The 12439-nt window shown below is 40.3% G+C and overlaps 1 protein-coding gene and 1 long non-coding RNA gene across 7 annotated transcripts in view; both read left to right on the forward strand.

Moving 5' to 3' along the window:
- Positions 1–255: 255 nt before the first annotated feature.
- LOC308407723 (uncharacterized protein) overlaps positions 256–12439 on the forward strand; it is a 34975-nt gene continuing 22791 nt past the window's right edge. Inside the window, exons 1-3 of one of the 6 annotated variants that reach the window (XM_080899559.1) lie at positions 256–4258; positions 4419–4549; positions 4642–4773. In XM_080899559.1, the coding sequence (XP_080755685.1) occupies positions 350–4258; positions 4419–4529 (4020 nt within the window). In that variant the 5' untranslated portion in view covers positions 256–349 and the 3' untranslated portion in view covers positions 4530–4549; positions 4642–4773. Of the gene's footprint in view, positions 5329–12439 lie in introns of those variants that run through there. The other 5 variants (XM_080899556.1, XM_080899558.1, XR_013973711.1 and 2 more) reach the window with 5 other exon arrangements.
- LOC308407621 lies at positions 5889–10943 on the forward strand. Its single transcript, XR_013973702.1, has 6 exons — positions 5889–6263; positions 6445–6581; positions 6671–6892; positions 6981–8195; positions 8377–8513; positions 8603–10943. It is a non-coding gene; the product is annotated as an uncharacterized lncRNA (long non-coding RNA).

Genomic DNA, 12439 nt, shown 5'->3' on the forward strand with positions numbered 1-12439 from the left:
GAGACATCTGATTGCCAAATGCATACCATTTGCTAAGATTATTCCTCTTCCAAAGGGGAGACAGAGACTCATACGTGGTAATGTGGTGTGTGTACCATCTGAGGTCCAACAAACAGTTGACAGTTTACCGAGGATCAGAAGCCAATCACAGATCATGAGGGTGAAATTGAAAAGACGACTGTGCTACAAAGGCCATCAGCTGTTCCAGACTGTCACCTGGTCTAAACTCATTCAAGCTCTGTGTAAACTGAAACAAATTCATCCACAGTACACAGATATTGTTATCAGAGATGATGCATTGCTTTGTGATCCAACGTTACCTGATGATGACAGCAGTGATGAAGCCAGCATGGCAAGTGATGATTATAATGAAGCAGATTTAATGGAAATTGACAACTATGAAAAAGATGCCCTTTTGTGCGAAAGTGAGTCTCAAAGTGACCAAGATATTAATATGCAATCCTGTGATGAACAACCAGAGGAACAAAATCCAGATGAACCAGAAAGTGATTTGAACAATGGAGGTTTTGCTCTAGAAAGTTGTCTGCAGCCTGTAGACATTTCAGAAGAGATTCTCTGTTTCACTGATAACACATATTGTGTGGCTCCTGCAGAAAGAAACAATCCTGTTAGCTTCTTCAGAACTCCTCATTTGGAAGCCATGGCATTTCCTGTGCAGTTTCCTACTGGTCAGAATACACTGGATGAAAAGAGACGTCTCAAGCTCACACCAAGTGCTTACTTCAAGTCAAGGCTTTTCAACATTGATGCAAGATTTGCTAAAGACACAAATTACCTGTTTTTCTCACAGTTTGTCACTGAAATACATTTGGCTAATTCCAGCATGACAATACAGCTAAGGAAAGGTAAAACTATGACCAAAGATGGACGCAAAATCACATCAGGAATGTTACAAAGTAAGACAGAAGTAGAGAAGCTGGTAAGAAATAAAGATGCAATCAGATTTATGCAGCCACTCAGAGGAACTCCAGCTTACTGGCAGAAAACTACCAGAGATCTATTCAGCATGGTTCGCCAAATAGGAACACCTCAGTTCTTTGTCACTTTCTCTGCTGCTGAGATGAGATGGCCTGAAGTGATTCAAGCAATAAAGAGACAGCAAGGTGAAGAGGTTGATTTTGAAGCCCTGGACTGGTCAGAAAAGTGTGAAATTCTAAGATCAAATCCAGTAACCACCATGCGAATGTTTGATAAACGTGTTGAGGCTTTGTTCAGAGATTTGCTTTTTTCTCCTGCACAGCCCCTTGGTGAGATCATTGATTACTTTTACAGAGTTGAGTTCCAGCACAGAGGTAGTCCGCATATACACATGTTGCTGTGGATTCGAGAAAAGGTAGAAGCAGATGTGGATGACGACCAAACTGTCTGTGACTTTGTTGACAGATACATCTCAGCTCAACTCCCTGATCCAGAAAAACAACCTGAACTGCACAAAAAAGTCACTGAGCTACAAAAGCACAGCAAAAACCACACAAAGACATGCTTTAAGAGTGTGAACTCTGGTTGTAGATTTGGGTTTCCCAAACCACCAGCCACAAGAACAATGATTGTGAGACAGGATGAGGATTCAGACACTGAAGCTGCAAAAGCCAAACTCAGACCTTTGTTGAACCTGCTGAAGGAACCTGAAGCTGCTTCCCTCACCATAGAGCAGATTCTGTCACGATGCAACTTGACAATGAATGAGTATGAACAATGCCTCCAAGACATAAACAAGAAAACAGCTCTGATTCTGAAACGTGACCCAAATGAGTGTTGGATCAACAATTACAACCCAGACCTGCTTGAAGCCTGGAACTCTAATTTAGATGTCTCATTCATTTTGAATGCCTATTCATGTATAGAATACCTCTGTAAATATATAACAAAGAAAGAATCTGGCCTCTCTGAATACCTGAAGACAGTTATTGACAACTCTGATAAGAACACCGTCAATGAATGTGATGAAATGAGAGCTGTGATGCAGGCTTACTCAAAAAAGAGAGAAATCAGCGCACAGGAGTGTGTGACTCGAGTCTGTGGCCTAAAAATGAAAAAATGTTCCCGCAGTGTTGTATTTGTACCAACAGATGATAACCCAGTAAAAATGAGTCGGCCCATGAGCTTCCTGGAAAGCACAACACACGACAGTTGTAATATTTGGATGACAAGTTTGAGTGATAAATACAAATGCAGACCTGAGACCCCAGAATATGAGGAAATGTCACTGGCTGATTTTGCTGCCTTGTGCAGGTTGGTGAGTGGTCCAAATGAAGGAAAAGATGTGCTTCCTCTTCTAAACCAGCTTGGATTTGTACAAAGGCGAAAGAATGATAAACCAGCTATAATCAGGTATTACCACTGTTCACAGGAAAAAGATCCTGAGCAATATTATGGTCGACTGTTGAGACTTTACCTTCCACACAGATCAGAGCAGGAACTGAAACCACAAGGGTTCCAAACCTATCAGTCCTTCTACAACTCAGGTTTTGTACGACTTCCATGTTCAGACCACAGTGAGTCTGTGAAAAGGGTTGTGAAAAGAAATAAAGACAAGTATGAGAAGAACTCTGAGGATATTGAGAGTGCACTGGAAGAGTTTGAACAAAATAGGGATGTTGTGATTGATGAATGGTGTAATCTGGCTCCTGAATCTGAAGTTGTGAGGCTGCAATGTGATGAGAATCTTCCTGAGAGACATTCTGATGATGAGAACGAACAGGAGAATGTTCCCGACTACAGTCGTCAGTCTGATGCTGTAACAAAGATCAGAGCCGTCAGAGAACAACCTGCAGTAGATCCAGCCGTGGTACGTGTAATGTATCAGAATCTGAACCAGAAGCAGGCCTGCGTGTTCTATGCCATAAGAGACTGGTGTATTCAGCGAGTTTGTGGTTTGAACCCAGATCCATTTTTCTTCTATATCAACGGTGGTGCAGGAACTGGAAAGTCACACCTGATTAAGTGTATTCATTCTGAAGCATCAAAGATCCTGAGCAGACTGCCTGCTAATGCAGAAGAAGCTGACATATCAAATCCAACTGTTTTACTGACTTCATTTACCGGTACAGCAGCTTTTTCTATCAGTGGCTCTACGTTACATTCTCTACTGAAACTACCCAGGAGTCTGAAACCACCCATTCAAGGACTTGGTAACCAACTGGATGAAGTCAGATCTGAGCTGATGAATGCTGAAATTATTGTTATTGATGAGATTTCAATGGTTTCAAAACCCCTTTTTGCCTATGTGGATGCAAGACTGAAACAAATCAAAGGCACTCAGAGACCTTTTGGTGGAATGTCAGTTTTAGCTGTTGGAGATTTTTACCAGCTGCCACCAGTGCGACAGTCTAAACCTCTCTGTGTTTACGATCCAGAACAGATTGACCTATGGCAGGAACATTTTCAGATGATCACTCTAACCGAGATCATGCGTCAGAAAGATGATGTGGCCTTTGCAGAGATGCTGAACAGGATTAGAGTCAAAGAAAAGACAGATGAGCTTTCTCAGTGCGACAGAGATTTGTTGTCACAGGCTGTGACTGCACCAGAAGAATGTCCAACTGAGGTCTTACACATTTATGCCACCAACAAGAATGTGGAATCCCACAACATAGATACCCTGAAGAAGCTTCATTCAAACATCATAATAATCAATGCAGACGATTTCCAGAAGGATAAATGTACAGGCAGAATGGAACGAAGAGACAAACCATTTACAGGTGGGCGAAATGATTTACCTGACACTCTGAATGTTGCTGAAGGAGCTCGAGTCATGCTGACCAGAAACTTGGACACACTAAACGGTTTAGTCAACGGTGCTTTTGGTATACTGGTAAAGGTGGTGAGATCTGAAAATGATGGACACATAATTAAACTGGGGCTCAGGATGGACAACCGGCAGCCTATGAGACACAACCACAGTGCTAATGCAGCATCTGATGATCTGGTTTACATTGAGAGAGCAGAGGAGAGTCTGAAGTTTAAAGGAGCAGTACGCAGACAGTTTCCTGTAAAGCTAGCATTCGCCTGCACAATTCACAAAACTCAGGGTCTTACAACACAGACAGCTGTAGTTTCAATGAAGAACATTTTTGAACCAGGTATGGCTTACGTTGCTCTCAGCAGGGTGACGTCTCTCAGTGGACTCTATTTGCAGGACTTGGATGAGAAAAAGATTTACGCCAATCCCGAGGTAACTGCAGCGCTCCAAACCATGAGACAAGCCAGTGTTGAGGAAATGATGCCTCTTCTTCAGGTCAGAGAAACAGCCAGCAGACTTGACACTCTTACACTGATCCATCACAATACGGAGGGTTTGCCATCTCACATCAGTGACATCAAGAGTCATCATGAAATGTGTTTAGCAGATGTTTTGTGTCTCACTGAGTCTCACCTTCAAGGCTCCTTTGTTGCAGACAGTCTTCATTTGGATGGCTACACCATGTTCAAACGCAACAGACATGTGTCCTACACAAACTTTCCTCACATGGCCAGCAGAAGTGGTGGGGGAGTTGTTGTGTATTTGAGGAATCATTTTCAGGTTCAGGTAAAACAGTATCTGCATAATGTCACTGATCTTGAGTTTTTAGTGTTGAAGGTTCAGGCTCCATTCCCTGCACTCATTGCTGTTGTGTACAGACCCCCTGACTACAGTTTGACACCATTCATGCAAAACCTGGTAAGTCTTTTAGATTCACTTGAAATAATGGACTGTCACCCAATAATTGTGTGTGGAGATTTTAATGAGAACCAGTTGCAGAGTGGAAGAAAACAGATTCTGGAGCAGTTTCAGTCGAGAGGGTATTCACAGCTGATCACTTCTGCCACTACAGACAAGAACACCCTGCTTGACCTCATTTTTATTTCTCAGCCACAGAAATGTCTGTATTCAGGTGTTCTGAGATCATATTACAGTTACCACAACCCTGTCTTTTGTGTCCTGTCCTCGAGCCAATCATGAAGTCGTCTGGTGAGTTTTGAAACAATTACAGATCATGTTTGTTACAGAGTTTACTGATTGTAGAGCATGAAAAAGATTTTTCATTGAAAAAAGGGTCTTCCCTACTCTGTCTGTCAGAAGACCCTTTCTTATTGCAATGTTATTAATCATTTCACCAAATCATTGCTGAACTTCATGCAGAGCAGAGAACATCTGCTATCATGCACCTCTGATCTGAAATGTGCTGCAACATTTGATAAACCAACATCATGTTTTAAATGACTAAATCTTTTTACTATGACGTATGTAGCTCAACAAACGAGATCTTCCCCTCCAAGGGCTTTAAAATATGAAATAGTAAATAAATAAATCCCAGATAAATGCAGGTATTTATTATGATGACATACACGAATAAATACAGACAATTATATTTTCTTGATTATAGTAGATTTTGTAGAATCAAAAGTTTTTGTGATGAATGAGTTTTTGCTTATCATGTTTTACAGGTAAAAAATGTCAAAAGTTTTAAACTATCTTTAGGCTACCAGAGATGTCTATAATGATACATTATGTAGAGAAAAACATTAGTACAGCTTACAGAATATGTATAAAAACTGATTTAGAAGTAAATGGATAGTTTTCTGAAAGTTCCCGACTACAGTTTAACACCACCCACCCAGCTCAGCCCCCAAGTGTCTATGTAATGCTGGTATGGTGTGTGAGTTTGACTTGGCCTTTATCCGGGTGGGTTTGGGTTTGGGTGGATAAAGGCCAAGTCAGAATTCTCTGAGCAGCTGGAAAAAGCTGCTAATAAACAAAGACATCAGAAAGTGTGGGCTTTAGGTGTAGCCCCCGCTTTCTGATGCACTAATTAAACTTAGTAACCGACACCCCATACCAGCATTACATAGACACTTGGGGCCTGAGCTGGGTGGGTGGTGTTATAAGCACGTGTTTTGTTAGATATATTTTTTCAGATAGGGCACAGTCTCCTTTGTGGGAAAACCTTCAAACTTCACCATCCTCAGCTGAAACAACAACATCTTAACACCATCTTCATGAACTGCTGAGCTAAACCTGATCCATCAGTGCTGGACTGCACAGATAACTACATGCCACAAGGAGACTGCTGTGTTATGAACTGCCATACCAGTGTGTCTTCAATGGAGAAGATGACACACCCATCACCTGACCTCCTGCCTGATCTGGAGACCATCATCATGCTGCCACACTACAACCTCTGAGACCATCAATGATGACTCCTACTGAGGAAACTGTATTTCCTGTCAGAGATGCTCAGTGATCCTCAGAGCAGAGAGAGGTATGATTCTTTATCTTTGATAAAAAATGTCAGTGTTTTTAATTCAATTAATTAATTAAAATCCTGTTTATTGAATAAACAATTCCACACTCAAATGATTATACTTGTTGACACTTTTTGAGTTTTAATTGACATTATGGATTACAAATCTATGCTTTTTCTACTCTGTCTCTCGGTGCAGGTATTGCTGTCTTCTGAGTTCTTCAGTGTCCCAACTGAGACATTCAAACCTCATTACAGAGCTCATGTCTTTCCTCACCATCATGTAAGTGTGAGATTGCTCTGGATTCTGGTTATGTGGCCCGCAGCACCTATAAGGTATTTCAACATTGTTCATTGTATAACTTATTTGTAGTTTTTAGGGTTTCTACAGACAAATAAAATGTTCCTTTTTCTGTATTTTTTAGAACAAGCTCGTCCAGTGTGCCTGCATTCCAGCTTCTTAGACTCTACGCAAGTGGACAGAGTATCAGTGTTTGACCACTCTTACAGACACTGACTTCTGTCAACTCACTGCTACTGATCAGGCACTTCATCCAGGAAGACAGAGGGCTGCAAGCCTGTCATCATTTCCAGTGTGGCTTTGTATTCTTGGGGTAGCATCAGATTTTTCCCACAAATATTCAAAGGTAACATTTATTTTAAGCTTAGTTATTAAATCAAAAGTCTTCTCTTGTGTTATGTCTGTGAAGGTTCTCATGGTGTCCTTTGATGTAGTCTCTCTCTTTACTTGCATACCCACTACAGAGGCAGTGGAGATTGTCAGAAAACGACTACAAGAAGACAGCTCCTTGGAAGACAGGACCAACTTCACACCCGATCAGATTTGCACACTGTTAGACCTCTGCCTCACCACTACATATTTCAAATACAACGAGGGTTTCTACAGACAAAAACATGGCTGTGCCATGGGCTCCCCCGTGTCACCTATTGTAGCCAACCTTTGCATGGAGGAAGTGGAAAGGAAGGCTCTTGGCTCTTTTAAAGGGAGAGTACCCAGCCACTGGTACAGATATGTAGACGACACCTGGGTCAAAATCAAAACTCAAGAAGTGGAATCCTTCTCTGCGCACATTAACGCCGTGGATAAAAACATCAAGTTCACCAGGGAAGACACAAAGGACGACTGTTTGCCTTTCCTGGACTGCGCTGTGCACATTGAAGAGAATGGCAACCTCAACATTGAAGTTTATCGGAAGCCCACACACACGGACCAGTACCTCCTCTTTGACTCCCATCACCCTCTGGAACACAAACTTGGAGTAATTAGGACCCCCCCACCCCCCCGGGCAGAACATGTTCCCTCTAAGCCTGAAGGGAAAAAGAAGGAACACACACATGTAAATGAAGCGCTTAAAACATGTGGCTATCCTAATTAGGCGTTTATAAAGTCAGCAAAGATGCACAGAAAAGAACATCAGATACCAGCGAGGGAGGATAAGAAAGACAGATGCAACAACATTGTCATCCCCCATGTACTAATTAGACTTAGTAACCGACACCCCATACCAGCATTACATAGACACTTGGGGGCTGAGCTGGGTGGGTGGTGTTATAAGCACGTGTTTTGTTAGATATATTTTTTCAGATAGGGCACAGTCTCCTTTGTGGGAAAACCTTCAAACTTCACCATCCTCAGCTGAAACAACAACATCTTAACACCATCTTCATGAACTGCTGAGCCAAACCTGATCCATCAGTGCTGGACTGCACAGATAACTACATGCCACAAGGAGACTGCTGTGTTATGAACTGCAATACCAGTGTGTCTTCAATGGAGAAGATGACACAACCATCACCTGACCTCCTGCCTGATCTGGAGACCATCATCATGCTGCCACACTACAACCTCTGAGACCATCAATGATGACTCCTACTGAGGAAACTGTATTTCCTGTCAGAGATGCTCAGTGATCCTCAGAGCAGAGAGAGGTATGATTCTTTATCTTTGATAAAAAATGTCAGTGTTTTTAATTCAATTAATTAATTAAAATCCTGTTTATTGAATAAACAATTCCACACTCAAATGATTATACTTGTTGACACTTTTTGAGTTTTAATTGACATTATGGATTACAAATCTATGCTTTTTCTACTCTGTCTCTCGGTGCAGGTATTGCTGTCTTCTGAGTTCTTCAGTGTCCCAACTGAGACATTCAAACCTCATTGCAGAGCTCATGTCTTTCCTCACCATCATGTAAGTGTGAGATTGCTCTGGATTCTGGTTATGTGGCCCGCAGCACCTATAAGGTATTTCAATATTGTTCATTGTATAACTTATTTGTAGTTTTTAGGGTTTCTACAGACAAATAAAATGTTCCTTTTTCTGTATTTTTTAGAACAAGCTCGTCCAGTGTGCCTGCATTCCAGCTTCACAGAAAAGAACATCAGACACCAGCGAGGGAGGATAAGAAAGACAGACACAACAACATTGTCATCCCCTATGTAGCCGGTGTATCAGAAAAACTCAGGAGAGTTTTCTCCAAATACGACATCCCAGTGTACTTCAGACCCAGCAAAACACTCAGACAGAAACTGGTTCACCTGAAAGACAAAACTCCTAAACACAAACTTAACAATGTGGTGTATGCTGTACAGTGCAGCGAGGAATGCCCAGACTTCTACATCGGAGAGACCAAACAGCCACTTCACCAGCGCATGGCACAACACAGAAGAGCCACCTCCACGGGACAAGACTCAGCAGTTCATCTGCATCTAAAGGACAAAGGTCACTCTTTGAGGATGCCAATGTTCACATTTTGGATAGATGGAGGAGTGAAAGAAGCCATTTACGTCCACTGTGAGCGACCATCTTTGAACAGAGGCGGTGGTTTACAACACCAACTGTCTGCCATCTATAATCCAGTTTTGAGTTCCCTCCCCAGACACTGTAAAGTCCACTCACATCCTGGGAGTGGGCGTGGGTGATTTCCTGACCTCAGGAAATCACATGATAGGGTGGGGCCAGGTTTCACAATGAGCTCACCCAAAACCCTGGCTGATTGGGACCCACACCCACTTTCACACCTTGGCTCATGTGATTAGGTAGAGGATCATCAGGGGGTTCTTTGTCCCTGTTTGGGGAGAAACTCACACTGGGTTTAAATCTGGGACTCTCCACCATTGACCCTTAGAACTGAAGAAGCTTCTCGGATGAGAGGTGAAACGTCTTCAAGAAACTCAAAGAAGTCCAGACGCTTTTCTGTCCAAGCTCCTTAGACTTCACTTGTGTTAATTACATTTTATTTGTTGTTGTTTTCTTTTAGATTTATATGCAGTGATTGGATGTGGTGGAGCTTTGTTAACCGCGTGGAAAACATCTGTTTGTGATGATATTTACAATGAGGCTTTAAGGTGATAGTTTCCATGTAATTTCAATCCTTTTACTAAGCAAAAACATGTTTGCAATTAACATATTTTTTCAGTTTTGTCTTTTGGATTTATGGTTAACATTCCTCTGTGACAGCAAATACTAAACTGGTCCAAGTAACCAGCATATCATTGGTCAAAGGCAAAAAGGACCACATGTCACACTAGCAATGAATTTGTGACTGTGTTTGTGTTAGTATAGAGTAGGTCTAACAGTGGTTTTCCACATCTGCTCTAATATATATAGATAATGGGTCAGACATATAAAGTCATTTTGAAAAGTTCATAAAGGTCATTTATATGTGTTCCTCTTTATCATTTTATATCAGGTCAAACAGCTGACTTGAGTTTTGATCAGAGTAGAACCATAACATTCATGCTAATGGTTCTACTGTTTACAGTTACTTTATGATGGATTTCACCCTGGTCACAGCACTATGTGAAAAGCTGTTAGAGGTAAAGTTAAGCCAATTAATACCTCATCATAAGTCACTCTCTAACGCAGGGCAGTGATTATTATTCACTGTAATTTATTCCACAACAATGTTCTTTATTGGATTCTTTAAATATGCACATCGATTGTTTAGCTGTGTGACTCTCCACACCTGAAATATATCACAATGTGGACTTCATTTCGACAGTATTTTGTAGATTGGTACCATATTTATCATCAAATCATCTTGTGCATTTATTAACTAAATGTTGTTTGTTTTTGTTTTTTTGTTTGTTTGTTTGTTTGGGTTTTTTTTGTTGCCATTTTTACATTTCACCAACTGTGTAAATTCTGCAATTTTACTTTGGTTTTGTTTCACATCAGTTTATCTGCTGGCTGGTATTCCTGTCTTCCTTCTCTCACCCCAACCGGTCGCAGCAGATGGCCGCCCCTCCCTGAGCCTGGTTCTGCTGGAGGTTTCTTCCTGTTAAAAGGGAGTTTTTCCTTCCCACTGTCGCCAAAGTGCTTGCTCATAGGGGGTCATATGATTGTTGGGTTTTTCTCTGTATCTATGAAGCGCCTTAAGGCGACTTTTGTTGTGAATTGGCGCTATATAAATTTAATTGAATTGGTTTTCTTCCTTTTCTAATGTTTCTGGTCATTTTTTACAGTTAAACAAGTAACTTTGAGGTTACTTCATCATTTTTAGCTTTTATCTGTTTACAGTTTTTTCCTAATAATTACATTTCTGCAAAATTATAGCAGTTCTGATAAGTTGTAATATTTCTGCCAAGTTATTAATTTTCTACTAAATTATATCATTTCTGCTAAGTTATGTTATTCTAAATTATTACATTTCTGCTAAGTTGTAGCTTCTGGTAAATTACAACATTTCTGCTGAATTGTTATGTTTCTTCTAAGTTATTGCATTTCTGCTAAGTTATTGCATTTTTGTTAACTTGATGTTGTTCTGCAAAGTTATTAAAATTTCAACAACTTTTTAAAAACTAGCTTTGATTTCTTCAGCTTCTTCAGCTATTTTCAACTATCTTCAGCAGACAGCTTCAGCTTTACAATTTCTGCAACTTTTCAGCTTTTTCAGCTACTTTTTGCATGCAGCTTCAGCTTTAAAGCATCCACACTGCATTTTCGCAGGAAATGCAAATTTTTCTAGTTCTAGTTGCTTCCGTACACTTTTTGGCACTTAACTACTTCCACAATTTTCAGCCGATTTTCACCGTTCAAATTTTAAACTATTCTGCTATTTCTGCTAATTTACGCTATGATTTTTGCTATTTTTAACTATTATACTTTTTAAAATATTAAGCTTTTTTCCTTTAATTTGTCCCATTGAAATGAATGGGAAACTTCTGCAATTCTGCTAAAATTTGCTTGTTTTTGAAACTTAACTACTTCCTCATATTTTCACCTAGAACAACCATTCAAACTTTAAAATGTTCACAAATTATTGGGCTATTCAGGTATGATTCAGCTTTTTCAAATGTTTTACTGTTTTACTTTTATGCCTCTTAAAGTTTTGAGTTGCAAAATTGTGATTTTTCACAAAATACATGCGTTGTTATGGTTGCTATGCTCTTGGCTTCCAGTGTGCCACTGAAGGTTTTGCAATTTTCACTTCATGTCCGAACAACTTCTTGCTACTTGCTCAATTTTCACTCAACTTCCACAAATTATACATCAAAACGTAGGTATTTTTGCTGGCTTTCAGAAAATGTCACTATCATTGTTGTGGGATTTATAGAATTTTTGCAAATCTCCTCAGACCAACACAAGGTCTCAAAACTCTCCATATAAAGTCAATGGAGAGCTTGTTCAAAATCATCGCTGGATTTCTGTAATGAGAGGCATATTCGAATCGTCATATCTCCTTAACGAAGCGACTTTAAGACATGAGGCTTGTCCCCGAATATCTTCAGACACCCCTGACGCTCACAATTCAAGAATTTCTTTCTCACCTATTACCCTTCTGAAATGAGTTGGACTTGTTTGAGGGTAGGAAATTCGTCCTTCGCTCAGATTTCTTCAGATTTCAAACTGTGGAAATGAACCACTTTTTTCTCTCGTCATAACTTTTTGTTGGATTTCCACAGAGACCTGAAAATTTCCATGATTGTTCACCAAAGCCTGCTATCTCTTACGGTGAAAGAATGATATCGATACTCCAAATAGATTTCAAGTCACAAAGCGTTGTTTGAGGGCAAGTCAAGGCAGTTTTTGCTTCGCTCTACTCAGTTATGGTGCATTAGAAGTCAAATATCTTTAATAATTCATATTTTAATGATAAATTGTAAACACTGGAAGATTCCCCCATCTCTTCTGAACAAAACGGTGTAAGAATGACCGCTCTAGCCCC

The sequence above is a fragment of the Rhamphochromis sp. 'chilingali' genome, assembly GCF_963969265.1.
Source record: "Rhamphochromis sp. 'chilingali' genome assembly, chromosome: 12".
Taxonomy (NCBI): Eukaryota; Metazoa; Chordata; class Actinopteri; order Cichliformes; family Cichlidae; genus Rhamphochromis; species Rhamphochromis sp. 'chilingali'.